The sequence below is a fragment of the Diadema antillarum genome, unplaced genomic scaffold, assembly GCF_040938485.1.
Source record: "Diadema antillarum isolate AM-2024a unplaced genomic scaffold, OU_Dant_1.0 seq00001117_RagTag, whole genome shotgun sequence".
Taxonomy (NCBI): Eukaryota; Metazoa; Echinodermata; class Echinoidea; order Diadematoida; family Diadematidae; genus Diadema; species Diadema antillarum.
Window position 1 is genome coordinate 599529 of NW_027271931.1, and position 27998 is coordinate 627526.

Sequence of the window (27998 nt, forward strand, 5' to 3'; positions counted from 1 at the left end):
TATCGCACAATTGCCCAGCTCTAGACCTGTACATGGCATGTACCTGATCTTGATCTTGATGGTGTACGTTGATCAGCCCTGGTAACTTTGTTTGAATAGAGCAACACCTCCTCGCAACCTCGCCCCATACTGAACTGTGAGCTCTCGATCGACCACAACCACACTGGGCATGTGATCAATACTGCCGAGCCCCTTTTGTCAGATACATATACAAGTGGACAGCTAAACAGACGGTGTCAGTAAGTGAGCCCCATCTCATCTCATACAGTACAGTCGAACCTGCCTGGAAAATCATTCATTGGGTTTAGACAAAAAATAATTTACAACTAGGAGAGTGTTCTACAGCTAGATTCAAGCTTGACAGACAAGTATACACGTTATATCTAATTCCGTGAAAAACTTCTCATTTATGATAATGACATTTGCTGGGTCAGTTTTTCCGCTTCTTAACCCGTAAACTGGTTGAAGGGCCAGTTTTCTGGCCCAACACTATTTTTGACATGTTTTTTCTTATTTTCTGGCTAAATTTTTACCCTTAAACACAATTTCTAGCTGAAACCTATTTAGTTCTATCGCCCAAATAAATAAAAACAAGAATTTCATCAAAAAGTGAAATTTTAGGTGCAAAATGATGTCAAATTATGCCTTTTTTGAAAATCTACCACAAAAAAGTGAGTATGTGGGACTACATGTCAATTTTCAACCTGTCCCGTTCAAATGAAGTTAGCTTGGAAATGAAAGGAGGTTAAGAACTGAGATTTTCATGTAAAATCCCTGACATGTGCCTCTACAAGATGAGCACAAAAAGTTGAGAAACGAAACATAAACTTTGAAGAAATGTGATAATTTTCCATAATTTTTTTGAAAAATTACAAATTTTTCAGGGTCAAATTTCATTTTTGGTGTCAATTTATGTCAGATTAGCTGATGAAATCATCCTGAAACTTGTGAGCTGAAAAAATTCAACATTTCCTCTTCAAAATGATGTATTACTTCATATTTTGCAATAAGATACATATTTTTGATGATTTATTGAAAATTTTAACACACAAAAAATGTGAAACGCCAAAAAAACCCTTCTGCAGTTTACGGGTTAATAGACAGACACCATTGATACATATGCTATTGTTGTTTCTTGAAATGATAATCCCTGTAGCAGCTCGTCGAAGCTAAACTGGGTTTTCAACCGTTCCAGTTAACGCAACTTCGACCCAGTTCCCCCCGCATAAAAATGGTTATTATTATTTTTTCCAGCTTAGGGGTTTTCAAACCAATCTGGAAAAAATATATACAGGATCAATCAGTAAACATTTTGACTCACCTCTTCCACTGTTTCCTCCTGTTTTCTGGTCGTTTCCTCCACTTCTTTGCAGGGTTCGTTTGAAAAATGACCGCACGAACGTCTATGGCAAGCCAAATGCCCCATACAATCACCATATCGGTACGAGATCGGTACACTTACGTTTATTGACTGCAGTCAAACCTGTCTATAGCGGCCACCCAAGGGAGACGGAAAAAGTGGCCGTTATAGACAGGTGGCCGCTAAGGCCAAGTAAAAAAAGATAGTAGTTTCTCGTCCGGGTTTTTTGAGCAGGGCGATGAGGGAGGTCCTTACTATTTGATATCTTACTATTTTTTCGAGGATTGTCAAAATGAAAGTAATATGTGTTTCTCGTCCGGTAATTCTGAGAAAGGTAACGAGAGAGGGCTTTACTATTTCTATATCCAATTTATGAAATGAAATATCACTCTGGTAGCTGTGTTATGAGAGACCAGGTCTCAAGCGTATGTCTTGCCTGCACTCTGTACATTTTCAAACAAATAGATTATGTACCATACTTGAAATGAAACTTCATGCATGCAGAAATACATTTGCTTTTTCTTTCCACTGTCAAGGGAAAATGACCATCTTAATACTGGTATTTAGTGTTGTAATGGCATTTCTGATACCAGTGTACTTGCAATTCTGATGTATTGTGCTATTAAATGAAACAGGTATAAAACATGTCTTTCAGCAAAGAATGTACGACTGAAATAAATTCCATGATATTCAAAACACTGCTTTATTCATCATTGGTGTTTGTGACTTTTTGTGTCCACACAGCTGGTATGTATCTGCATTTCTTCACAGTACAATAAAGTTGTAGCACATGCAACTGGAAACTGGCTTGTACAATTGCAGATGGATGTCAAAATGATACTGATATGGCATTATAGCATTAAACATTTAAAGATGTTTCTTAATGTTCCAAAAAGACATTTGATAATCACTCATCATTTGGATGATGAATGATTGTATACCACACTACAGATGATACGACTCATGGCCGTGTCCGTGAATTTACATCGTAAAGAAAAGTATCCCGCAGAAATACGAGACAAACCAGAATCCGTGGAAAAGTTATTTATTTTGCAGATACAATTGTACACCCATTTGATAATTCTACATTTGCTGGAAAAGTGCATTCATTTTACTTGGGTACCTATAAAGGGGGGGGGGGGGGTCACCGTGCATCCCCCCCCCCCCCCCCCAGGACTCCTCGAAACTTACATTTTCAGGATCCTCATGACATACCAAAACATAATCAAGATGTTAACAGGAACGAAAAGTGGCTGTTCTAGGTGAAATTTAATGTATTCTATTGTTTTTCATGATTTCTTATGTATTTCTTTGTTTTTCAACTTTTTCAACTTTTGTTTTTTCTTTGTTTTTCTATTGGAAATTGTCACTGACCACTTTTCTACCATAATTAGCACAAAACTAATCAATGAAAGTGATTAATTGTAAAAATAATCAGGTTTTCATGACCTTCATGACAGAGCACCTGTTTTCCATAGGAAATGTACACAAAATCACAAAATTGTGCCCGTTTTGGGGGGACATTCCCTTACAATAACGGGCGTGACTTCACAAAAGTATACGCGGATGTTGCAAATTTGGTCTCGAAAGTTGCGTGAGACTTGAACAAAACAAAGTCAAGTAAGTTTTGAGGAGTCCTGGGGGGGGGGGTGCACGGTGACCCCCCCCCCCCCTTGGGTACCCTACTATGTAGGCCCTACATGTAAGCACATAATTACATACATACATAAGGACGGAGGGGGGGGGGATCCGCCCCCACCCCCCCCCCCCCCCTGCACGACACTGCACACACATGCACATAGTCACAATGACATGAAAATGTATACAAACTCGATACAATCCTCACAAGCATTTTTACAGTACAATTCATCCGCTTGAAATATGAGAAACGGGGAAAAATACGAACAATGCGCGAAATATGCGTGGAATATCAGCGATTGATCGCAAAAATGTTGCCGCTATCGCGTTCACGACGTACCGAGTGCGCTGTACATCACAGCTAGCCCAGGCCCGCCCGGGCGCCCGCGCCCATCCAACTGGTACAGTTCGACTGCTTTGTGGGTCATTCCTTCTTGCCGAGCTCGCAGTGTGAAATGCATGCGTTATTACATACGCACTAAGCTACAGCTGTACTACAGCTAAGTAGAGGACGCAAGGCGTAATTAGAAATGAGACATCACGATTGGTAGGTAGGTGAATTGTCGATTTCTTTTTTTCGGCGGCCGAAAAAATAGTAAATATAAAAAAAGTTGATGCGGCAACTGAAAATCGATGCGGGCGGGGAGCGGGCTGGGATGAGAATTATGAATTTCTTGGTATTTTCAGCGCCATTTTGAAAATAGTAAATAGTAAAAAAATCGATGCGGCGGCCAAAATCGATGCGCGCGAGGACGAGAAACTGGTTTCTTTTTTTACTTGGCCTTAAATAGGCGCTATAGACAGGTAATCCAACTTTGTGTGCATTGCTTACATGCACAACTATGTGTGTACGTATGCACAATGCACACACCATGTGTTTCATGCATTTAACCATGCCGGTGTATATGACATTGTTGCACATTTTAGACCTAGTATGTGTATTGTCGTGAAGAAAGCTTGCACAAGTGCATTATTATGACTGAATGAGGGATGAATGCAGCGGTGGCGATCACTGAACGTTGCCCACACCGACGGCTACAAAGCAGAAAACCACGCTGAATTATCGGCTCGGCTACGGCTCCATTGAGTTTTGGGCCGCTATAGACAGGTTAAAATCTACCCCGGGAAACAAAATTTGTGGCCGCTGGCCGTGTTAGAGAGGTGGCCGCTATACACAAGGTCTTTAACAGGGTTTTTCTCTCGGGGGGGGGGATTTTTCAGTGGCCGCTATAGGCAGGTGGTCGCTATAGACAGGTGGCCGCTGAGACAGGTTTGACTGTATTTAAAAGTAGGAGCATACTAGTAAGTTGTTCGAGCGCTAAATCTAACTTCGTAATATTGTGAATGTACTAAAATGTAAAAAAAGCTAATAAAATAGCCAGAGCGATCTCTGGCAGGGCTGGGCCCAAGGGGGGGGGGGGGGGGGGGGGGGGGGTGTTCAACCCATGCCCGAAGCCTTTGCAATGTTTACAGGCCTTGGTTTTCCAGTACACTACATGAATTCTCGTTTAAGCTGCCTTTCCGAAAGTGATTCACGGGTGTTTTAAATTGTTCAATGTGCTATATCTTATACATTTCATGTACAAAATATTTTCACGACACCTATTGATAGGCAACTGTCATGGAAATAACTTGTGTAAGCTGGTGTAATAGTATCTAATTCATGATAATTAATTGATTCATTTTGAAGTTCAAGATGGGGAAACACAAAAATCAGAATTAAAAAAAAACAAAAGAAGCGAAAAACTGACCCAGCAAATGTCATTATTATAAATGAGAAGTTTTTCGTGGAATTAGACACACTGTAATTGTCGGTCAATACAGGAACAGGAGAGCTACATGTACTAGGTGTTTCTTTCACATTTGAAGAATGTTTCTTCCCAGTCGAATGATACCGGAAGTTTACATGTAGAGGAGTTAAACTTAAAGCACCAGTAGATACAATGTACAACTGTGTAATCAGGGCCACAAACTAACCCATTTTTTCTTACTGGTCGACCCGTCCGTGGGACTAGTAGATCCCCAGTTTTTCCATACTTTACTGCTCTGATAGTAGCTGTACAGAGCCCTGTATCTATGTATTCTGCTCTATATATTATATTGTGTATTTGTTCATTTAACAATGGAGGATTGGGCTTTTAACTTCTTGCGAGATACTTACCCCGTGTTCACATTGGCCACAAGAGATCTTATCTTTTTTCCGACTGACCGTCCACACTGCTATCTCATCTGTCCCAGAGTTGTGGGGGCAATTGGGGCTTGGGGCGAGCTCTCACACTTGAAACCAGGCATAGCGCATGCACACATTTGATGACAACAGCTGGACGCTATCAATTTGCCCCAAGGTCACTCTCCCCTCCAAATCTTGTCCCCGCACCCGACTTGCTTGGTGGGGACGAGGGGACAAGTCCCAGTGAGCGTTCACATTATGGTTTTGGAGGAGAAAGTCTCACAGCTCGGGACTTTCCCTGTGTCGCGGGGACCAATGTGAACGCGGGGTATGAAACCACTTATGAAATAATGTCTCATAGCATACCATTCTAAAAGTTTATCGATGAAAATCAGGCGTGGAAATGGCTGAGACATCCACAAGCAAAGAAAACAAAGTAAGATAAAGTGATTCTAATAAAAAATGGGTACTAACTACCTTTTAGTAGGACAATGAAATATCAATTAGGGGCCTAACTTAAACTACCAGTCCTGAGGTCTTTGTTAGAATGGGACTCGACAGTAGATTGTAAACAAGAACAATACCAGCACAAGCTGATCAGTTGTTGTGAGGTTACACTTGTATCTTGTGCACTCTTTTGATATTCCCAGTAGTACACAGGGCAGTAATCAGGAGCTCAAGGTCACTCAACTTGGCAAGTACTGACTTTTATTAATATCACCGATTACTTTGTTTGACTTTAGATGGATATCATGCTGGCATTGGGATCCTATATGATAAAGAATACACTTGACTTTGACATCAGTGTAGGCGAGGGAATAAAACGCTTGGAGAGCTCTACAAATATAGCGTCGCTGGGATGACAAGACCTTGTATCTGAAATTTTGGTGAAAATGACTTTTTTGAATTAATGGTCAAATAATGGGTTAAGTGAGGTCCAGACCAAATCCCAAGTGTCTTACTCCAAAAAAGAAGCCACTGCGGCATATCAAAGGAAAGGCTTTCCCATTCACTGCTGCTTTGACCGCCATGTTTTTTGGCTCTCCTGAACATTTGACATTTTGTAGATACGAGGTCTTGTCACCCCAGCGATGATAGGTACATGCATGTAAAAGATCAGTAAATGCTGTGCAGTGAACATGCTGGCTTATCCAATAAGTAGAGCATAGAGGCTCTTTTAACATTTAACACATTGAGGAGGGCTGATTTTGCTACTACTGCACTTCCCATATCGTCGCTGGGGCAACAAGACCTCGTATCTGCAAAATGTCAAATGTTCAAGAGAGCAAAAAACATGGCAGCCAAAGCACTATATCGAATGGGAGAGCCTTCCCTCTGACATGCCGTGGTGACTTCATTTTTGGGTTAAGACAGCTAGGATTTGGACAGGACATCACGTAACTGATTATCTGACCATTACTTAGTAATCTAAAAAGGTCATTTTCACCAAAATTTCAGATACGAGGTCTTGTCGCCCAAGTGCCGCTATGTTATAGACACCTGCATGAGTATACTTTGAGACGAGTCTTCAACAGGTGAAGTAAACAGCTTGAGAGGTGAAGTACAGATCAAGTGTGTTGTGAAGCTGGTCCAAAGGCCACATTGAGCTAATCGCAGTGACTTGAAGGACTGTAGCTGGCAATCAGCCCGATTGAGTGATATTGTTAAAGGAAAACTTCACCTTCATTAACATGTGGATTGAGTGAATACAGCAATATATTCAACACATCAGTGAAAGTTTGGGGGAAATCTGACTATCTGTTCAAAAGTAATGAATTTTTAAAGTATCTGCACAGTCACTGCTGGATGAGAAAACTACTAGTACGGTACCACACTCACAGTACAGTGTATGATGTCATTAATATGCGTACAATGATATAAGGAAAATATAAAGAGAATTTCACAAAATTTTACTTTTCGAAAAGGGTAATATTATCCCCCTTGCCTTCTGAAAGAGCAAAGTCAAGTGTCCTTTATTATGCGAGAAAAGTGAAAATACCTTGAATTTTCTCTATATTTTCTTTATATCGTTGCACACATATGACATCACAAGCTGTAGTAGTCTTCTCATCCAGCAGTGACTACATGTACACTAGCAGAATCCTCAAAAATTCATTAGTAACTTTTAAACGGATTATCTGATTTTCCTCAAACTTTCACTGATGTGTTCTGTTAATAATGTTGCTGCATTTACTCAATCCACATGTCTGTGAACTTGAACTTGTCCTTCAACGTCGAAAGCTAGTATAGTTTAAGGTGGTTTTGTCTTGTAAAGGATTTTTCCTTCGGCAAAGGCCTTTGCCCGAACGGCGACTTCGTCGCCACGGAATCCAGCTGGCAAAGGGTCTGAAAACCAGACTATACCAAATTGCGTTTGTTTACAAGCAGAGCGCCACTACATCAAAATATTGAAAGGTTTGAATTAAAATTTTGAATTTTGAATTTTTAAAAGTTTGAATTTGAATTAAAACTCAGACCATACATATCAAGCTCTACGTTGTTCACCATTTATAATTCCATTATCCTGCCTTATATTTCTTAGAATAATACTGCAATATCGTCTGGGCTTGTCAGAAGACTAAATTCAACTCACTGCTTCTCCTTCAGAAAAAAGCTGTTCGTATTTGCACGAACTCAGATTACAGGTCTCATGCAAACCTGTTGTTTATTCAAATGTGTACACTCTCCATTTACGACATTCATTACCTCCAAAGTGCTGTCTTTATGTATAAATTCCATTCCCAAGAACTCCCCACCAACCTGTAAACATGTTTTGTTTTAATTCGGCTATTCATAGTTATTCAACCAGAACCTCGATAAATGTGCACCCAGAAAATCCAAAAACTGCCCTTGCCCATCGATCCATACGACATGCCGGTCCTGAAATCTGGAATTCTCTTTCTCATGAAGTGTGATGGTGCCAATCAAAGCATACTTTTAGAAGACTAGTAAAGAATACCCTTCTTTGCAAATATGTTTAAACAGTACCATTTGCATGGTTCTTGCCTGCTGTCTTGCCCCAGGTTCACAGGTTTATTTTGTCATATATGTACACTACGTACATAATAGCAGCGAGTCTTTCTATGTTAGTTGTTACCAGAATTGTCAATCTTGTATACCTTTAACTACCATGATGTAGAGTATCCCTCTCCTTATCTTTTCCTCTCACTTTTCTTTTTCTCTCCTTCTCTCATCTTTATCTACGAACAAATTGAACGCGCATAATACATTTTTAAAAATGATGTTTATGTACATAATATGTGTACGTTATCCATACTGGACGTCCCAGTCAAGCTTTTCATAGCTTATGACGATCCAGACAAAATGTGTAATATGTTTCATGTACAAACTATGTGCATATTTGTGAATAATGTACAGTGTATGTATATATGCATTTTGTGAATAAATCAAATCAAATCAAATCAAAATCAAATCAAAAGCGCGACCGAGCCCAGCAGTGTAAACTAACAAAATTGCGCGGCTCGGCCGCGGCTCGGCCTAGCCCCGCACTGTAAACGGGGTCCTAGTGTTTACCTCATGGGCTGTGTGACTTTTGGGTGCTGGTCTCATAGGATGACCCCAGATCCACTGGTTCTCCTTTTCTGCATACCATTTTTTGATTACCTAATTTGGAAGACAGTTTTACATTGATTTTATGAAGTTATGTGTGTACTTTTTTTGTTCATTTGTTTTAAAATATGCTGTACATAGCATTCTACAGTGATGGAAAGTGTGAACCACAATACAGCGACTAACGGCAGCCGGCAGAAAGTTGGCGTCGCTCTCTTTGGCATCGGCCGAGCGGGCCTCATTCACGCCCGGAATCTGGTAAGAAATCCCAGGGTGGAGCTCAGGTGGATTGTGGAGGAGAACGTGGACCTCGTGAATGGCTACATCGAGGAGCTGTATCTCTCTGACACCCGCGTCGCGACCAGCAGTGGGGTCGAGGCGGTTTGGAATGATGAGAAGTGAGTTTGATTGGAGTGATGTGGTGTCAAATCCGATGTGTTTTCATCCAATCAGTCCGAGAACCCTCAAACTGAAGACTATTTTAATTTGTACAACACCAAAAATGATGCTAGATAAACTGCTAGGTATTTATGAGCAATGCTGCACGCTTGCACTGATCCGGCGGTCTAGACCAGTGAAATTCACCATCAGACCAGTTACTTTTCCAAGAATGGATAAGTAAAAAAAAAAAAAATAGAAAAAGTGGGTACCTGGTACTGGTCTGACAAATAGGTCAGAACAGTGGAAAAAATGGGTTGTAATGAGCATCTCTGTTATAAGTATATAAAGTACATTTGTGAATGCACTGTCAAATTTGTTCATGTCAGATGAGGGGATGCTCTCCTGTTGTGACCTAATTCGCAGGGTGGGGTGGGGGGGGGGAGGGTTGGGGGACCAGAGTGAGAGCCACTTTTTTACATTTTCCTCTTCTTCAAAAGGCAATGGCCTCGAGGTCCCTAGGGAATCCAGAGCTCCAAAGGTGTGGAGAATTTTTCATAAAACTTTTCCTCCCAAATCAGAAATGCATTGATTATTACATGCATCTATGCACTGTTGGAGGGAGTGTACTTTCAAGTTTGTTTTGGGCAGATCTGGCCCCCGCGGGGCTGGGACCTAACACTCTGGAGTTTGCCTGGAACGATACAGTGATAAAATTGCTGCAAAATCACCTGGGAATTTACTGGGGAGTTTGCCCACATAGCTGAGTGGTTTTTGTCGAGCCCACTGGAGGTGCAGGGAGACTATGGGATCGCCTGCGGTGTCTGTCCGTCCGTAGTCCGTCTGTAATGCTACAAAAACTTGAATAACTCTCTTTGTTACTGAGAATTTCAATTTCAATCAAGCTTGGAGGGAAGAGTGGTTATACAAAGTTACACATTTTACTAAACATGAAGTACACCTCCTGGTCAAAGGTCACAGGCAGAGTCAATGAATTTTAGGGCCCAATGTTAAGATTTTACGGTGCATTTCGATTATGGCTCTTAACTTTTGATGTATACAGTGTATATGTCTATTTGTGACCAAACTTGGATGGTAGAAGGTCACCATAATGTCAAAGGTCACTGGCAGGGGTCAACAAACTTTTAGGGCTCAATGGTTAAGTTTTTACGGCGTGTTTCAATTATGGCTCATAACTGTTGATCCCTATGTCTGTTTGTGACCAAACTTGGCTGGTAAATGTCCCTTGGGAAGTTGAAGGTCACCACAAGGTCAGAGGTCATAGGCGGGGTCAATGAACTTCTTGGAGTTAGAAAATATTAATTTCTTGAACGCGAATGGGCGAGACACATTTTGGCACTTGATTTGTTCATACTGCATACTACTGCGGGATACAGCGGTACAAAATTTGCTATAAAAGCATGAAAGGGGTTTTAGGTTTGATATAGTTCCAAATTCAGTGGGTTTGTGGGTCTCTATGACCTGTGATTGGTAATTAAATATCAAAATCATTTCTTGTCCCATATTATGTATGACATAGTGCTCGAGTAATACTGATTTTGCTTACTTGTAAAGTGTAATTATTTGATATATCATACCCGTACCCTTGCTGGACATAGGGGCCTACACAAAATGGAGGTCCCGTGTATGAGAGAGTGACAACTTATGCACGTAAAAGATCCCGCTTCATTCATTCATCGCAAAGAGCAGGGTGTTTAACCCGGTGAAGTGGTCCCACCTCACATTCAACTAACCCCATGGAAGACCAGCTTAACATAGCTTGATATGAGCTATCCAGCCATCTTCTTAGATGGAAATGAACAAACAAACAAACAAACAAGCAAACAAACCTGTATATCATAGAAGTTTTGACAAACTATAATTCTATATCTCCCTCTATAATTCTCACTTCAGTTTCAGGTCGGGGGGGGGGGGGGGGGTGGGGGGTGGTTTAAGGTGGTTTTTTGTTTTTTGCTTTTGTTTTTGTTTTTGTTTTTGTTTTTTTTGTGCTTGTGAGCAGATTTGGGGAGAGAAAGGGCAGCCAGAAATTGGAAGACTTTTCTTGTTTTGTTGTGTTTTTTGCTTGTCATGACCCATCATCATTTTGTCAACCCCACCCCACTTTAAGCCAAAAGCTAGACATGCCCCACCCCTTGCCTGCATTCATGGGGGCATTTCATGAAGGAACTTGTCGGATAAAATGTCCGACAAGTCAATTATATGCGACAAGTTCAGAGAAATCAGCCAATCAGACTAAAGAATTTCTCAAAACTTGTCGGATAAAAGAGACTTGTCAGATATTTCATCCGACAAGTTCCTTCGTGAAATGCCCCCCATGTCTCTGTCTGTCTTGTCATCTTCTCACAAGGACTGCAGCCATTGTAGTGTGCGTCCCAACGTTTCTCCACGAGAGTCTGATTCTTGCTGGACTCAAGGCGGGTGAGTTGTCATGCTTCCTCTCCCCTTTATATGTACCGTACTATACAGAAAACAATCAGATCAAGGACCAAAAACAAATAAGTGGCTGGTGCAGACGGGCCCCCGGTGAAGCCCTACTTTACAGTGCTCAATCAATGGTGTTGTGCAGTCTGCTTGGCAGTAGACACGTATACATGACTACACGACAGCTAGTGTGGAGATTCATTAATTTGTTGTAAGACATGCTTGTCATTGAAGCGTTGCAGTGATTGCACATGTTGTTCTCTGTTTGCTTCTGTGTGTGGATATGTGCATCTTTTTTCTTTTTCTTCTTCTTCTTTGTGGGGGTAGACATCAACAATAACAACTACAGAGCTCTGTATGATGATTAGGGGGCAAGATAAAGCTCACTCAGATTTAAACGGAAAAGTGCAGTTTGAATAATGACTTCACATAATTGTCAAGTGTCACAAGGGTGGAGCTGATGGATATTTTTAGCAGTTTTATTACAGAGTTTTGTGTATTTATTGGCTTGCTTCTTTTTCCTAACCCATTGAGGACGAGCACCGAGTATACTCGGGCAAGTGTCTAAGGGAAATGCTTTTGGTAGCATAATCAGTCCATTCTCAAAGGGTTAAATTATCATTTGATATTCTGATAGCCTCATAACCACGAGCTGTCCCACTCAGCCCAGCATGTGGATTTACATGTCTATTACAATTCGTTCCCATGTAGGTAAGGCAGTTTTCTGTGAGAAGCCAATCTCTTCCTCACTCACTCAGACCAAGCAATGCTACCTCAAGGCCAAGGAAGTTGGGAAACCTTTGTATTGCGCCCTCAACAGGTAATTTGTAATCAGTGTACGACCAGTCCTACAAATCCTCTCATTAATGTAATGGAGATGGTAATGGAGGTTTCAGGAAATGTTACTTACAAAAGTAATAAATGTTTCTTTTAAAGGGGCATAGTTCCGGTAGTGTAGAGGGCGCTGTTGATGATACTGCCGATCAGCGTTAGCATTGATACGAAGATTACTGAAGTTGAGCTGTCATCAAGAGTAAAGTGAGTCGATGTTCCTAAGTAACGTTGCCTTCGTTGTCTTCTCTGCGCATCGCGCAGTCTGTAGTAATGCCAGGGTGCGTGCATATGTGCTTGTTATTATGACATCACAAAAGAAGTTTGCTAAAGCTGTCATCCCCCTCAGCCGAATCATGAGCCGAACTGTGATCCGACCACTGACTACAGTAAATCGGACTTCTTAGGACTCGGGGAAGTGGGCCAAAGTGTAAGCGCCAAAGAGGAGTCGATAGCGTAGGAAACTTGCGCCGTGCGCCCACGTACGCATTTGACTAAAACACGAGGACCATGCACCTTTAATAGAATTTATATCTGTTTGCTTTGATTGTAAATAAGTGACAAATTGTCCCAGCGTAAACCTCCCCCCCCCCCCAAAAAAAAAAAAAAAACCCACAGTGATTATGCGCAATTTGTCAGTAAGTTGCAATAAAAGACCCCCCAAAAACCCCCAAAAACAAACAAACAAACAAACAAACAAACAAACAAACAAACAAACAAACAAACAAACAGTGCCAGCACCATTTTTTTTTTTTTTTTTTTGGGGGGGGGGGGGGGGGGGGGGGGGGGGGGGGGGCTCATGCAGGCTCATATAAGTACGTATGCATTGGTGCATTATAATCACTAGTTATATTGAAGGACTTTGGCAAGAGTTCCAGTAACAAAGTAAGTTGTTGCTCTTCCCCTCCCTCATATTTCAGAGGTCAGAGGTTTGTAGGTCTACCTGTATTAAAGTCTGGCTCATATCAGGGGCTACAAGTTAGGGGCCGTACTGAAAAAAACAAAATGAGATCCATCCCCTACCCACATCCTTCTTAGGTGTATGTATGCATACAAAACACACACACACTCACACACACACAGACTTGAAGATGTGTCGGGCTAATCCCTACGAAAACGACAGTGGAAAGTGGGCTGGGCTGAGTGCATTCTTTAAACCCTTTTGTCAAAGAGCCAACAAAGAATAATGTAACACACAGAAGAGAGAGAGAAAGAGAGAGGCACACACACTATAATACACTGAGGTGTGCGCACACATACGCACAGAGTAGTGTAGAGCAAGTCCAAGCGTTAATTTACATCTCTACCTTACAAACACAGTTTGTGCTGCCCCAGATCTGCAATGTATTTACCTCTTCCCAGGAAGGTGTATCCTTGCTCTTTCCCTTTTTGTATATCTGTCAATGCGTACACAGGAAGATTACATAATAGCAATATTTCCTTACATCGTTTCACGCATGCCACCTTACCCTGTGCCATGGTTGAATTATTCCTTTTAAGATCTGAGTTAATCACTGACCTGATAATATGAGTCTTTTTTATTGCTACCCTTTTGAACACCCATATATTGTTAGTGGGGTTACAATACCTCGTATCTACAAAATGTCAAATGTTATGGGGAGCAAAAAACATGGCAGCCAAAGCACTATATCAAATGGGATAGCCTTTCCTTTGGCATGCCATGGCGGCTTCATTTTTAGGGTAAGACAGCTTGGATTTGGAAAGGACATCACTAAACTGATTATCTGATCATTCATCCGACAAAGTCATTTTCACTATTAAGAATTTAAGATACAAGGTCTTGTCAGCCCAGCGATGACATGCTCTCTCTATACTGTATCTCTCTATATATCGCTATATCTCTCTCATTCTCTTTTTGTGTTCTGCCCCATCCCTCGATGTCATGGCAACACTCTCCCCCCCCCCAACCCCATCCTCCCTGTCTATCCCGTATCGATTGTCTCCCAGTAAAATCATTTACTCTCCGTCCATCCATCTGTCTATTTAAACTGCCCGTCTGTCTCCTTCCGCTGCGACCACAGGCGATTTGACCCGGCCATCCGGAAGCTGAGGAGCCGAGTCCTGAAGGGTGAAGTGGGGCAGGTGCAGTGCATCAAGACCACCTCCAGAGACGCCCCATTCCCACCCACCCAATATCTCAAAATTTCAGGTTTGCATACTCTTTTCCAGCCTCGTTATATTGTACTTTCTAGCAGTGTTGAGCAAGATTACATTCCTCCATTTTGTTTATGACAGTAGGTATTACTCTATGTATTCATGTTCATGCAGGTATTTTTGTGCCCTTCTGCCACAAAGTAAGAGTTTGTGGACAGCATAACTTAATTTCAAAACCATTTGGGTTAAAATTCCAATGAAATTTGCCATAAATGTACATGAGTGGATGGAGGTGTGCCTATCAACTTTTCCTATGCTATCAATCTGGCAAACACGTCACTTCAATTTCTTGCCAATCATATGACACCTTTTTATCACATTGTAAAGATTAAGTATAGAGACCTATTGACAGAACAGTGTTAGAAAAGGGAGACATACCAGGTGGCATTTCTAGTTATTCTTTAATAATTTCTAGTTGTTATTCAATTTTCTAGTTATTCTTTAATAATTTTCATCTATCAATATTTCATGTGCAAAAACCAAATGAGGAATACTCTGCAGGATATGTGAAACTCACATGACAAAATTAGATAATTTTATTTTCCCTCTACTTTGCCAAAAATGACTGTCAAATCCAAACTGTAGTAAAATATGGCTTTGCTCCTGCCGATAGCCATCAGGTTTGTGGCAGTTGTGAAGAAGATCGATGTAATGAACAGCTCCCCAGGCCTCTATCTGTTCTCATGCTCTTTTTGATATGACCGTAGGCGGTTTCTTCCATGACTGCGCCGTGCACGACATCGACCTCATCTGCTGGATCGTAGGGGAGCGCCCCGACACCGTCTTCGCGCAGGGCCATGCCTTCCACGACTGCATCCGGGAGATGGACGATGTGGACCAGGCCAACATCACGCTGAAATTCCCGAGCGGTATCATGGCAACCATCGACATCAACAGGGAAGCGGTGTACGGCTATGACCAGAGACTGGAGGTGAGACGGTGTCCAGATTTGCAAACAAATTTTTGTGATACTGTAAAACCAGATGTATTCACGGCACTTTTTTTTTTTTTTTTACAGTTTCAGCATTTAAAAATATTTTCCTTAGACAGTAATGTTGATCACAATCATATCATGATATGTAAATTGATATGGTATGATGTCATTTGCTAACAAGTCCCCTCAGATAAATAGCTGTGCTCTGATTAACAATATTAACATAATTGCATTAACATTTCATGATTACCACCTTCAGCATAGACTTGTTCTGACCCTTACACTGTCCAATCATGCAAAATATACACAATTTTGTATTTCATAATTTCTTTTCTTATAAAACTTTCTCGATTCTATTCAGTGCATTAACTCATGTTAATAACATTTCATGAGTGATGTTTATTTGACATTAATCTGGAATTACCATTATAAGATTCAAATTTCCCCAAATGACTAAAAAAGAAAAAAAAAAAGAAAGAGGAGGAGATTTTGTTCCAAGGTCAGGGAAACAAATTTATCGATAAAATAAATCTTTCTCCAATTTATATCTGTTTTATTCTTGTCTACATTGTCTTGACCATTCCTGTTTACTTTGCTACTCTTGATCACACGTACACTGTATGTTTAATGTTTTGGGCATATTGTTTTTTTCTTCTTCTTCTTTTCATTTAAGTGCCAAATGATTAGAGCCAGGTAAACCTATATTTACCACTGACACATCATTCTGCTCAACAATTCTATCCACTGTACATAGGTCATTTAGGCACGCTATTCCTCACTTTAAAGTGTGGAAGTTGAGCCCAACATTCATGCATTCCTGAGAGAAGAAGGTAAGGAGTGTTTCTCTCTTAAGGAAAAACAAAACAAAAACAAAACCAACAACAACAACCTCCCCCACCCACCCTCCCCCACCAAAAAAAAACCACAAACAAACAAACAAATAAAAAAACAGAAACAATTCCAAAGTCCCCCAAACATAGGTAGTGTCATTCGCTGGTTGTCTCCCCAGCAGGTGTGCGGTCGGGTACATCTGCATCTGCAAAGACCTCACCGTTTGTGTCATTTGTTTGTTTGTTTGTTTGTTTGTTTGTTTGTTTTGAGAGATGGTCACTGCATTGCTGCACACTCCATCCATTTGAAACGTGCTAGTGTGTGAATGTTCAGCATTTAGTGTTTTGTTTTGTTTTGTTTTCAGACAAGGATACTCCCAACTTGACTCTTTTTCTTCATGATTGACTCTTTCAAGTATCTCATTGTCAATGTAGTATACATCACAATTCTGAATATTGAAAAATCACCTAAAAATGTGCATTGGGAAATTTTCACAACATAACAATTAGCAGAAAAATCTAAAAATCACACATTCATAAATCAAATATTTCTTTTATATCACAGAATTCTATCAATTAGTACAAACTTGACACTGATGCATGCTGGCAGTATGAACTTTGAAAAAAGTTTGGTCTAACCATCTCCTATGTACCCTTCATGTGCCTACTGTAAAATGAGGAATGATCGCGTGCATTTTAATTTCGCGAATTTCACGAGCGCCAAGATTCGCGAAATTAAGATGCATGTGAAAGTTTTTGTCTGCACTGTGCATTCAGTGCCAATGACAATTTGCGAAAATTTCACGCCACGAAGAAGGCCATCAGCTCTGATTCGCGAAATTTTCATGCCACGAATATGTTATGTTTTACAGTAATGTGGAGGTACGGTATAACTACCACTTATTAAACTATTTTTAGTGGCATTCAAGTAATTCTACCCCTAACCAAGAGATTAAACTAACCTAAAGCGATAAATCCTAACAGATGAAGGTCTCAGTGTTTAGATGCAGACAGCCTACTGTACAGTATGGCCCCCCCCTCAAAAAAAAATTACAATCGGATTTTCGCACCGATAACTTCCGATGTGATTTAACGAAACCATCTTAATGCTACTTCAGAGTCTGAAAATACAACATCTTAGCTATATTATGCAGAAAACCCCATTCAATTTGGTTGAGTGGTCACAGAGATGTCTATCATTGTAACGCATGTCATCTTCCAAGTTAGGCACTTGGACGCTCTTGGAACTGCATAATGTGTGAATACTGTAGACATAACTTGGAGGGAAGGGATTCCTGACATACTCTACAAAACTCCTCATTTCTCTTTGACCACTGGAGCAAATCGGATGGGGTTTACTGTAGGGTGTGGGTAATAAGTTATAGTTTCATACCCTGAAATTGTACTTGGATTGATTCACTATTTTTAAAGTTATCATTGCGGAGGGTCCCGTTGTAATTTTTTTTTGACATACGGTAGTGTAGCAATGGAACAGTCCCCTGTGAAAACTGCAGACAGCCTACTACTGTAAAAGTGGAAATTTTCGCGGTGTTGAAATTTTCGCGCATTTCGCGCAACCAGAAACTAGCGCGAAAATAACAGCACGCAAATATTTTTGCTTGCCATTATGTTCCTGTGCGTGATGTCTTGATTCCGCGGAATTAAAAACACGCGAAACTCTTCTTACCCGGCCAAGCGCGAAAAATTAGTCACGCGAAAATATCCACTTTTACAGTATAGTTTAGCAATGGAACAGTCCCCTGTGAAAACTGCAGTGATGCAATAAGGATTAATAGGATGACATCTTCAATATTTACAGTATACAGATAAAGGACCACTTTTGGGGGGCATTGTTGATATTATTGGCCCACCTTATATAGGGATCTCAACTCCATGCTACGACCTTTAATAGGAGCTTGCTGTGGGGGTCACAGCATGGAGTTAAAATCCCAAGGAGCAATGATATTGACAATTCCCCAAATAAAAGCAGTCTAAATCTGTTTTATGATATACTGAATATATTGTACATAGCCAATCATGGTTGTGCTAACCAGTTCACTCATCAGGCAGTGCCATAGACAAGGGTCGCGTTGTGCGCTATGGAAGTCGAGCGTTTTCAGTACATGTACACATGTATGAGTGTATACTGCACAGGTACATTGTCGCACCATAAAGAGGGCAGTTTTAATAGTGCTGTGTGGTGGTTTAATGTTGGGCAGTTTGGAATTATGAGGCTGCGGGCAATCATTGAATCTGTGTAAAAAAAATCAGAATCAAGAATTTATCGATGAGAAAAGACTCAGGAACCATCTCTACCAGTCAGCGAAGATCATGCTGTTGGGCACATTGATGAATAAACAAGACATGGAAGAGGTTGAATCATATGGACCTTGGTCTTTCAGACTCTTTTTTCCATCCTCGTATCATTGTAGTTGGGTGCGTTTGAGCGCTCTCCTAAAGTTAGTTGTACCGCACCGTACCCATGCCAGAGGAACGCTCAAACGCTCCTTAATTGTACCCTACCATACTGAACTGAGCCAAAAGAGAACCTGCTCCAAAAGGGTACCAAGCATTCCAAAAGTCTGCATGTGAAGAAAGCACATAATATGCATGTATGTCATAATGCAAAGAGTTCATTCTCTTTGTTCGGGACATCTGTAAGGAGTTTGAGTGCACCAGGTGAATGACCCTCCTGCTACAAAATGCGTGACCCCCTCTAAAAATAACTCGCGAGGTACGTTTTCTCCACAAAGCGCTGAAACGCTCCAAATCTGGCACAGTTCAGTACGGTATGCTTCAGTTCAGTTTGCTGTGGTTCGCTTAAGAGCACTCAAATGCACCCATTGATTTGATGTGATGTCACAAATATATATATATTTTTATTACCTCCGCCAAGGGAGGAGGTTATGTTTTCGTTACTGTTGGTTTGTTTGTTAGTTCGTTAGTTAGTTCGTTCGTTTGTCCGTGTGCAAAATAACTCAAAAAGTAGTTAACGGATTGGAATGAAACTTACAGGAAGGGTTGAGAATGACACAAGTAACAAACGATTAACTTTTGGTAGTGATCCGATAATTTTTTTGGAAATTATGAAGGATTTTTGATATTTTGGCAGGTAGGGTCAATGAACTTGGGAGTTCAGGCTGCGCGTATTTGAGGTTTGCATGCGTGCACTAAGGCGCGTGCTCTAGTTTCTGCTAGGGCGAGGCGCGCTGTGCAGCTGAGGGTTTATGACGTAACAAAGGCTTCTATTTGGGGAAATCGGGTGGCTTTCAGCACACAATGCTATAAGTACGTATGGGTGGAAATCACTGATCTCTGTGGAAGAACAAGATCAGTGCGGGTGGAAATGAGCTGCATGCTTGGCGGAGGTCTGCGCTCTCAGAGTGCTTCTCTAGTTCACTTTGTGACATGTAGTAAATGTTTTAGCTGCATATATCCAAGGCACTTCTTTTTTTTTGGGGGGGGAGGTCGGAGAAAATCAAACATCTGTGCCTCTAAACACAAAAACAACAGAAAAGGGGCTACACTACATGCTTGAATTCTAGTGGAAAGTATGGGTCTCTCTTGTGAAAGTGGAACAGCATAGAACTTCAATGGAAAGGTACGTTGTATAAGCACAGTAATTACTGAACTTGTGAACCTCCAACGCAGGCAGGAAAACACACTGATAATGCCATCACATGTCATGGCTGGCATTCACGTGCTCAAGAGTGAACTGAACCATATCATTCGTAGCCAGATTAGGAGCGTTCAAACATTTTATGGAGTCGCAAATTATTTTTGGACTCGAGTCAGAGGGGTCACAAGTTTTGAAGTAATGAGGTCATTCACATTACACGCTTACACAGTACTGCATACCATACAAATGTTACATACAAAGAGAATCACACCTTTGTATTTTGACATGGTGTGTTACACTTTTCTCATGTCAACAACTTCTGGTATGGTAGGCTTTTAGACTAGTCTGCGCTCGAGCACTCTCAGGCACTTTATGGCGAGGGATGGTATAGGGAATAATTTTCTTGGTATTGTATCTCAATTTGCTACATGTAGTTTTGCTCTACTGCTGCACAAAATATCTTATGTGTAGCAGTTTTCTTCCATAAATACAAAAGTGTACAGGATGCCATTTGTAATTATTCATGAGCTGAAATAACTAATCGAATTTGAGTGGGAAAATTATTTCCTGCAGTAAGGTATGGTACGTTTTGGAGCACAGACCACTGGGAAGTGGTCCTCTTGTAGCAGGGTAGGGCCTACACTTTAGGAGTGTTTGAGTGCTCCTCTGACACAGGTATGGTGTGCCATGCCTTTTTAAAAGAGAGCACTCAAAGGCACTAATAACATTAACTGCAGGGGACACCTTTTTTTTTTCAATTTATGGGTGAAATAGCAAACATTGCTACATGGTAATCTACAGTTCTCTCAGTTATCTTGTGCTTTGGTAATCTAAAGTAACAGTAGTCATTATGAAAGCTTTCGGGCAATGGTGATGTATGGTACATTGTATGTTTGTTTAATTTGAACCCTCTGGGTGTGGTGTGTGTTTTGTATGCATGAGACTCTTTAATGCTCCATCTGACCTGAATGCTGTTTATTTCTCTTAAGTCCACCATCACTTTGACCAGTATGCAAAGTTTGCTGTAAACACACACTTATTACTGTGTACAATCGTATGTATCCAGTAGATTTAAGTGTCTGCATATACAGTAGCAGTGAATACAGTGCACTCTTGTTGTAACGAAATTCTGGTTACAACGAAGTGAAAATTCAGGCCCGCAACAATATCAGCCCTATATTTTTTTATCGTTTATTTTTTTAGTTATTGCGAAAGTTTAATATTATGAAAGAAAACTGCCATTCCGGAGGACTTCGTTATAACGGGAGTCCACTGTACATACCACTATAATGCATCCATTGACTGGATGCATGGAAACAGTTTGGCTTCGTTCCAATCTCTTGACATAGCCAAACCCCAGACGAGACAGCTCGGTGTGCATTTAGGATTTAGGTTTAATCAAACCCGAGGTAAACACAGCATTTGATAACAGTGCGCCAGGGCCGAGTGTGTACTGTCAGAAATGCCAGCTCATCCATGGTCCTCAAAATCTACACAATTTAAGTGTGCAAGCCGAAAGCCAATACTTCATTTACCCTATTGAAGAGTACAAATCAAATATTAGTACCTTTAACAGTATGTCTAGACGTGTTTGGCAAAAACAGTTAAATTTGCTTACCAGGGGAAAACAATTGCTTGTATTTTTAGCTCACCTGAGCCAAAGGCTCAAGTGAGCTATTGCGATCGCCCTTCGTCCGGCGTCCGTCGTGCGTCGTCCGTCGTCCGTCGTCCGTCGTCCGTCGTCCGTCGTCCGTCGTGCGTCGTGCGTAAACTTTTTACATTTTCATCTTCTTCTTGAAAACCCCAAGACCGATTTTCATCAAACTTGGCAGGTAGCATCCCTAGGGGGTTAGGAACTCAATTTGTTAAAATGGGCACCATGCCCCACCCAGGGGGCCCCCAGGGGGGCCCAAACCCCCCAAAATTAAGGAATCTGTAAAAATCTTCTTCTCTAGAACCAGAAGTGATAGAGCTAAGTTAATACTATGAGTTAGTACATTGATGACTGTAGTTTCAAGTTTGTTCATGGCAGAATCAGGGGTGCCCCCCTTGGGACCCAGGGGAGGGGGATGGGGAAGGGTTCTAATGGGGCCTAAATTGTACATTTTCATCTTCTTCTTGAGAACCCCATGACCCATTTTCACCAAACTTGGCAGGTAGCATCCCTAGGGGGTTAGGAACTCAATTTGTTAAAATGGGCACCATGCCCCACCCAGGGGGGCCTCAGGGGGCCCAAGCCCCCCAAAATTAAGGATTCTGCAAAAATCTTCTTCTCTAGAACCAGAAGTGATAGTGCTTAGTTAATACTATGAGTTAGTACATTGATGACTGTAGTTTCAAGTTTGTTCATGGCAGAATCAGGGGTGCCCCCCTTGGGACCCAGGGGAGGGGGGTGGGGAAGGGTTCTAATGGGGCCTAAATTGTACATTTTCATCTTCTTCTTGAGAACCCCATGACCCATTTTCACCAAACTTGGCAGGTAGCATCCCTAGGGGGTTAGGAACTCAATTTGTTAAAATGGGCACCATGCCCCACCCAGGGGAGCCTCAGGGGGCCCAAGCCCCCCAAAATTAAGGATTCTGCAAAAATCTTCTTCTCTAGAACCAGAAGTGATAGTGCTTAGTTAATACTATGAGTTAGTACATTGATGACTGTAGTTTCAAGTTTGTTCATGGCAGAATCAGGGGTGCCCCCCTTGGGACCCAGGGGAGGGGGTGAGGAGGGGTCCTAATGGGGCCTAAATTGTACATTTTTATCGTCTTCTTGAGAACCCCATGACCCATTTTCACCAAACTTGGCAGGTAGCATCCCTAGGGGGTTAGGATCTCAATTTGTTAAAATGGGCACCATGCCCCACCCAGGGGGCCCCCAGGGGTCCCAAACCCCCCCCCCCCCCAAATGAAGGAATCTTTATAAATCTTCTCTAGAATCAGAAGTTATAGAGCTGAGATAATACTATGAGTGAGTACATTAATAACTGTAGTTTCAAGTTTGTTCATAGGAGATCCAGGGGTGCCCCTCTTGGGTAGGGGGGGGGGGGGGTGGTTGGAAGGGTCCAAATGGGGGCCTGAATTGTACATTTTCATCTTCTTCCTGAAAACCTCATGATGGATTTTTGTCAAACTTGGCAGGTAGCATCCCTAGGGGGTCAGGATCTCAATTTATCAAAATGGGCACCATGCCCCACCCAGAGGGCCCCAGGGGGCCCCAATCCCCCCAAATTAAGGAATCTTAAAAAAAAATGGGCCTTTATTGTACATTTTCATCTTCTACTTGAGAATGCCTGGTCAAATTTTGGTAGAGCTGTGAATAATTTAGGTTAGTGACTGCGTGAAAGGTGAACTTGCGATACTCAGGTGAGCGCTAGACCCGCGGGTCTCTTGTCTTTTTTCACCACCAAGCCATTAATTTATTTAATTTTTACATGTCCATGTGAATTTTTATATTTCTCTTTAACAATTTTGTATGAAGCTTTCACTTATATCTCTCCAAATGCTTGTTCAACAGTTGCTCCCCCCCCCCTGCATTTTGAGAAATACATATACAAATATGAAATTGATAAGCCCCACCACCACCACATTTTGGATTATTTAAGAAAGAAAAAAAAATGGGAAAAAAGAAATCAGAAAAAAGAAATCAGGGGAAAAAAATTACAACACCTGTACTTGCCAAAGTTTTGTCCATAGTTCCTTCCTGTGTAAGGGGAGGGTTGGGATTTATTACAGGGAACCTTGCAACAAGCTGCTTGGGATGATTGAAATTTCTGTGTTATATCGGTGATGAAAACAAAAGGATAATGAAGGAATGAGACCTGCTGAATTACCTCAGTGTAACAAGGTATCTCACCAGATCCAACCTCCTCATGATGAGATTCCAGTGCACATAAATAGATAAAATATTTAATTGTATTTGGGGATACATGTGTACTTGGCTGAAGTCAAGCTGGCAATGTACAGTGCACTCCTGTTATAACGTACACGGTTATGATAAAATTTCGGTTAAAACAAAGTAAAAATGCAGGAAGTAACATTATCCGCTCTATGTTTTTTATTGTTTATTTGTTCGATTATAATGAAATTTCAATATAACAAAAGAAAACTGCCAGTCCCGAGGACTTCGTAGTAAGAGGAGTTCAATTTATTTCAAAATTTATCTTCTCTTCCCAAGCCATACTCTTTGATTACTCTTTAGGCCTCATTCAGGCCTAGCACAAAGAAAAGTTAATGTCCAAGAAGGCAGCTGTCATCTTTGATTTTCATTACTGGATGCATCCAGTAAAGATGAAGTGTTTGTGTTTTGATTAGTAATGGTTATTTTGGTTGGATTTTTTTTTAATGTCTTTTTTTCTCTATGATTCAGGCATCCCACACTGCTGTTTTTTGTATGGGATGCAAATGAAATGTTCATGCACAATGTTAACCCATTGAGGACAGGCCGATTTTGCTACAACATGCATTTCCCATAGACACCTGCCCGAGTATACTCGGGACTCGTCCTCAGTGGGTTAAAATGTTGTGGAGTGAGCCACCCTGATTGTAAAACAGGACCTTGCATTGAGAATGTGGAAGGGCTGAGTAGAGGGCTGCCATCTCAGACAGAATTGACCAGTTCGTAATTCCACTTTGCGCATGAGCAGAACAAGATCATTCGTACTAACAGGCATTTTGGTTTGTAAATTCACTGTGATAAGCATCTGTGATGCGATGATTATTCATGTGATCCCTATCTAAAATGTGCTTGCCAGCACATCCACCTGACAGCTAGAATGGTATTTTGCAATATAAAAGGAAATAGGCTGTTATTGCATTCAATACAAAACAATGAAATGGATGCCTGCTAAACTGTCAACTGATGGACTATTCTGATCACCTGATCTCAATGCAAGTTTATTCTTTGTTGGAACATGAATTCCATAAATTGTTACGTCGGGCAAGCTTATGCATTATGCCCCTTTGAAAACGAGTGAAGTGCTTAACCAGCTGAGAAAAAATAAAGGTAATTTGTACCAATGTGTACATGAGCTAATTAAGAACCGTCTTATTGAGTTGTGTTACATCCTGTCCCTCTCTCTCTACTCTGTGTCCCCCTTGAACAGGTGCTAGGGTCAAAGGGCATGCTGCAGACGGTCAACCAGGTGGACTCGCCTGTCACCTTGCACAATGAGAAAGGGGAGAACATGGATGCGATCCAACCATCCTTCCCGGAACGCTACAGCAGGTCATACGTACTGGAGATGGAACACTTCCTCGACCTGGTTGAAGGTATGGAACCCTAAATCAATCACATGAGGGCAATTACCCCCCAGTTAAATGCTGGTTAGTGATAAGGTTAGAGTAAAAATTAGGTCTAATGTTAGGTTTAGTGTTAGAGTTTGGGTTAGGGTTAGGATTAGGTTCAGGAATAGGATTAGGGTTAGGGTCAAGGAAAGGGACCGGGGTTATTGCACAGGGATAATTGCCCAGGGGGTTATTGCCCTACACCCAAATTACTACTTGTGTTTCTACAGTGGTTAGATTTTTTGAGAAATGACCCCATTTGCAAAAATCAGGCATACAGTTGCCGAAAAATAACACATATTTATGACCAGCATCTCATAAATGACAATTTCCAATGATTTTTGTGCATGCAATACAGTAAATGGGTTTTTGAAGAAGTATTGCCTAGAGAATGGTTTTTCTTTTTTATCCTCAGATAACATACCTTCGTACAATAATAAACTATTCTAGATAAAAACCAATTAAGAACAATATATGGAAATAAAAGAAATATAAATGATAAAACAAGAAGTTAATGTGTATAGTAATTGGGAAACAAAAGCAAGAAAATTATCTAACAAAAGAGTCTCAAGTTAGTGGATAAATTAATTTTTGTATAGTGTTGAAAGTGGTGATGAATGGCATAGGTATTGGTGTCATCAGTAGATTTGAGTACCCAAATATAACTTTCATTCTTAATTGCTTTTGAGCATGCTGATTCATGTCGATTCATAAGTTATGTTTGACATTTTTTAAGTGGCATTTATGCAATTTTGTAGGAAGGGTGAAAAAAGAGGGACAGTGATGTTGATGAAATAATAGGGCTGGCAGGTCGAAGAACTAAGTGGAAGATCTATGTATATGGGTATCAAAATCTGTCATTTTCCTGCCATAACACTTCAGCCAAGAGTTTCTACTGGCAATAGAACTTTGTGGGAAGGGTAGCCAAAAGAAGGGTTGTGTGGATGCAATGAAAGGGATGAAATGTCTTAGTTAAGGTCCATGGTTTCGAGAGCTTCAACTAGAAATTCTCAGATGCCATCCATGACCCCGTTTACAGTGCAAGGCTCGGCCGCGGCCGAGCCCGGCCTTTTCTCAGTGTAAACGCAAACTGGGCCAAATGCGCGGCCAATTTTAGTCTGGCTTCCAGACCCTCTGCCTGTACTATTTCGCTATTCAGGATATTAACCCCCTCAACGTCGAAAACTAGTATAGTTAAAGGTGGTTTTACCCTGCAAAGGATTTTTCCTTTGGCAAAAGCCTTTGCCCGAATGGCAACTTCGTCGCCGCGGAATCCAGTTGGCAAAGGGTCTGAAAACCAAACTATACCAAATTGCGTTTGTTTACAAGCAGAGCGCCACTACGACAAAATATTGAAAGGTTTGAATTAAAAGCGCGGCTGAGCCCGGCAGTGTAAACGGACGAAATTGCGGGCTCGGCCCCGCAATTAAGGCTGGGCTCAGCCGCGGCTCTTCCGCGGCTCGGCCCAGCCCCACACTGTAAACGGGGTCCACGATAGAAGTAAATATTCAAATAATTGTAGACTTCTGGGTTGAATTTCTAGAGTGAGTCCAATTATTATTGAAATGTGATTAGGAGGTGAGATGCAGGTAGATGCAAATGAGTCTTCTTCTCCTCGATTCAACTACTCTGAATGGAATGTCAGATTCTTCCAATATACTGTATACGCCTAATATTTTGCGAGGTTTTTATTTTCACGAATTTCGCTAGTCAGGTGCTATTCGCGAAATTAAAGACACACAAAAAATATTGACTCTGATCCCGATGCGAATGTGACGGTACCGTGTACACTTTCTCTGTTCAGTACAGGACTCAACGATCGCAAATTAAACCACTCGCAAAATCTTCTGGAATTCCTGATTCGCAAAAATTTAGACTTGCGAAATATATGGCGTATACAGTAATCCATTGTTGGGTGCACTGCCTGGCACAGGGCATTAGAGCTGCCAGATCTTCTTGTGTGCAAGGCTCTGGTAAAAGTGGGCAGACCAGGAGATGTTGCATAGTCTGCTCCTCTCCACACAGGCAGGCGGTGTCATCATTCTCACTATACCCCCACTTTGCTAGGTTGGATTTGCAGCGGCCGACAGCACTTATTAGACGATTGCACCAAGTCCAGGAATGCCATGCCTCACTGGAGCCTGATGATGGAAATGAGTAATAACACTTTTTTTTTTTTTTTAAAATCAAGTACTCATCTTTATTAATATTACCCTTTTCCCACTTGTATTACAGGCAAAACAAAGGAGATTGAAGTCACTATGGAAGACACGCTATGCACATCCTGGATAGCTGACCTCTGCGAGAGCTCTATGCATGAAGGAAAACTCATGAAATTCACTGAGCCTGTCTGCTAATTCAGCTTCATCTCCCAAAGAGGAGATTTTTTATATGTACTGTGTAAGCCGTTATTTTCGCGAGGTTTAATTCTCGAGAATTTAGAGAATAACTGTTAGACTGCGAATTTAACAATACCCGAAAATGTCGTCCATGCGCTAGTGTGATAGTGCACTTACGACAGCTTCATGTCAATTCGCGAAAATAGCATCATGCAAAGATGTCCATGACCTCATAATTTGCGAAAATAACTGTACGTGAAAATAATGACTTATACAGTATATGATCAGATGGAGCCTTATTTTGAAGAGGGTTGATGTATACATGTATTAACCTTTTCAACAAGGTGATTTTGTAGGTCCCAAGTCTGTATATTTCTTTTTGTTTTTTGCCTTCTCATATAGTGAGAAATATAATACATTTGTATAACAAGGTAGT

The 27998-nt window shown here is 41.1% G+C and overlaps 1 protein-coding gene across 1 annotated transcript; it reads left to right on the forward strand.

Annotated features, from left to right (window-relative positions):
• Positions 1-48: 48 nt before the first annotated feature.
• Positions 49-27998, forward strand: LOC139743870 (myo-inositol 2-dehydrogenase-like). The gene is made up of 8 exons (XM_071654334.1): positions 49-239; positions 8880-9136; positions 11485-11555; positions 12270-12378; positions 14432-14559; positions 15272-15495; positions 25043-25208; positions 27459-27998. Exons 2-8 carry the CDS (start codon positions 8892-8894, stop codon positions 27578-27580), a joined length of 1065 nt encoding a protein of 354 aa, XP_071510435.1. The 5' UTR covers positions 49-239; positions 8880-8891; the 3' UTR covers positions 27581-27998.

Bases quoted from the DNA above. Each gene is read 5' to 3' on its own strand.
- LOC139743870 (XM_071654334.1), top strand. From the start codon at position 8,892: ATGGAAAGTGTGAACCACAATACAGCGACTAACGGCAGCCGGCAGAAA. The intron at 11,556-12,269 runs GTGAGTTGTCAT...GTTCCCATGTAG, and splicing joins TCTTGCTGGACTCAAGGCGG to GTAAGGCAGTTTTCTGTGAG. The intron at 14,560-15,271 runs GTTTGCATACTC...ATATGACCGTAG, and splicing joins CCAATATCTCAAAATTTCAG to GCGGTTTCTTCCATGACTGC.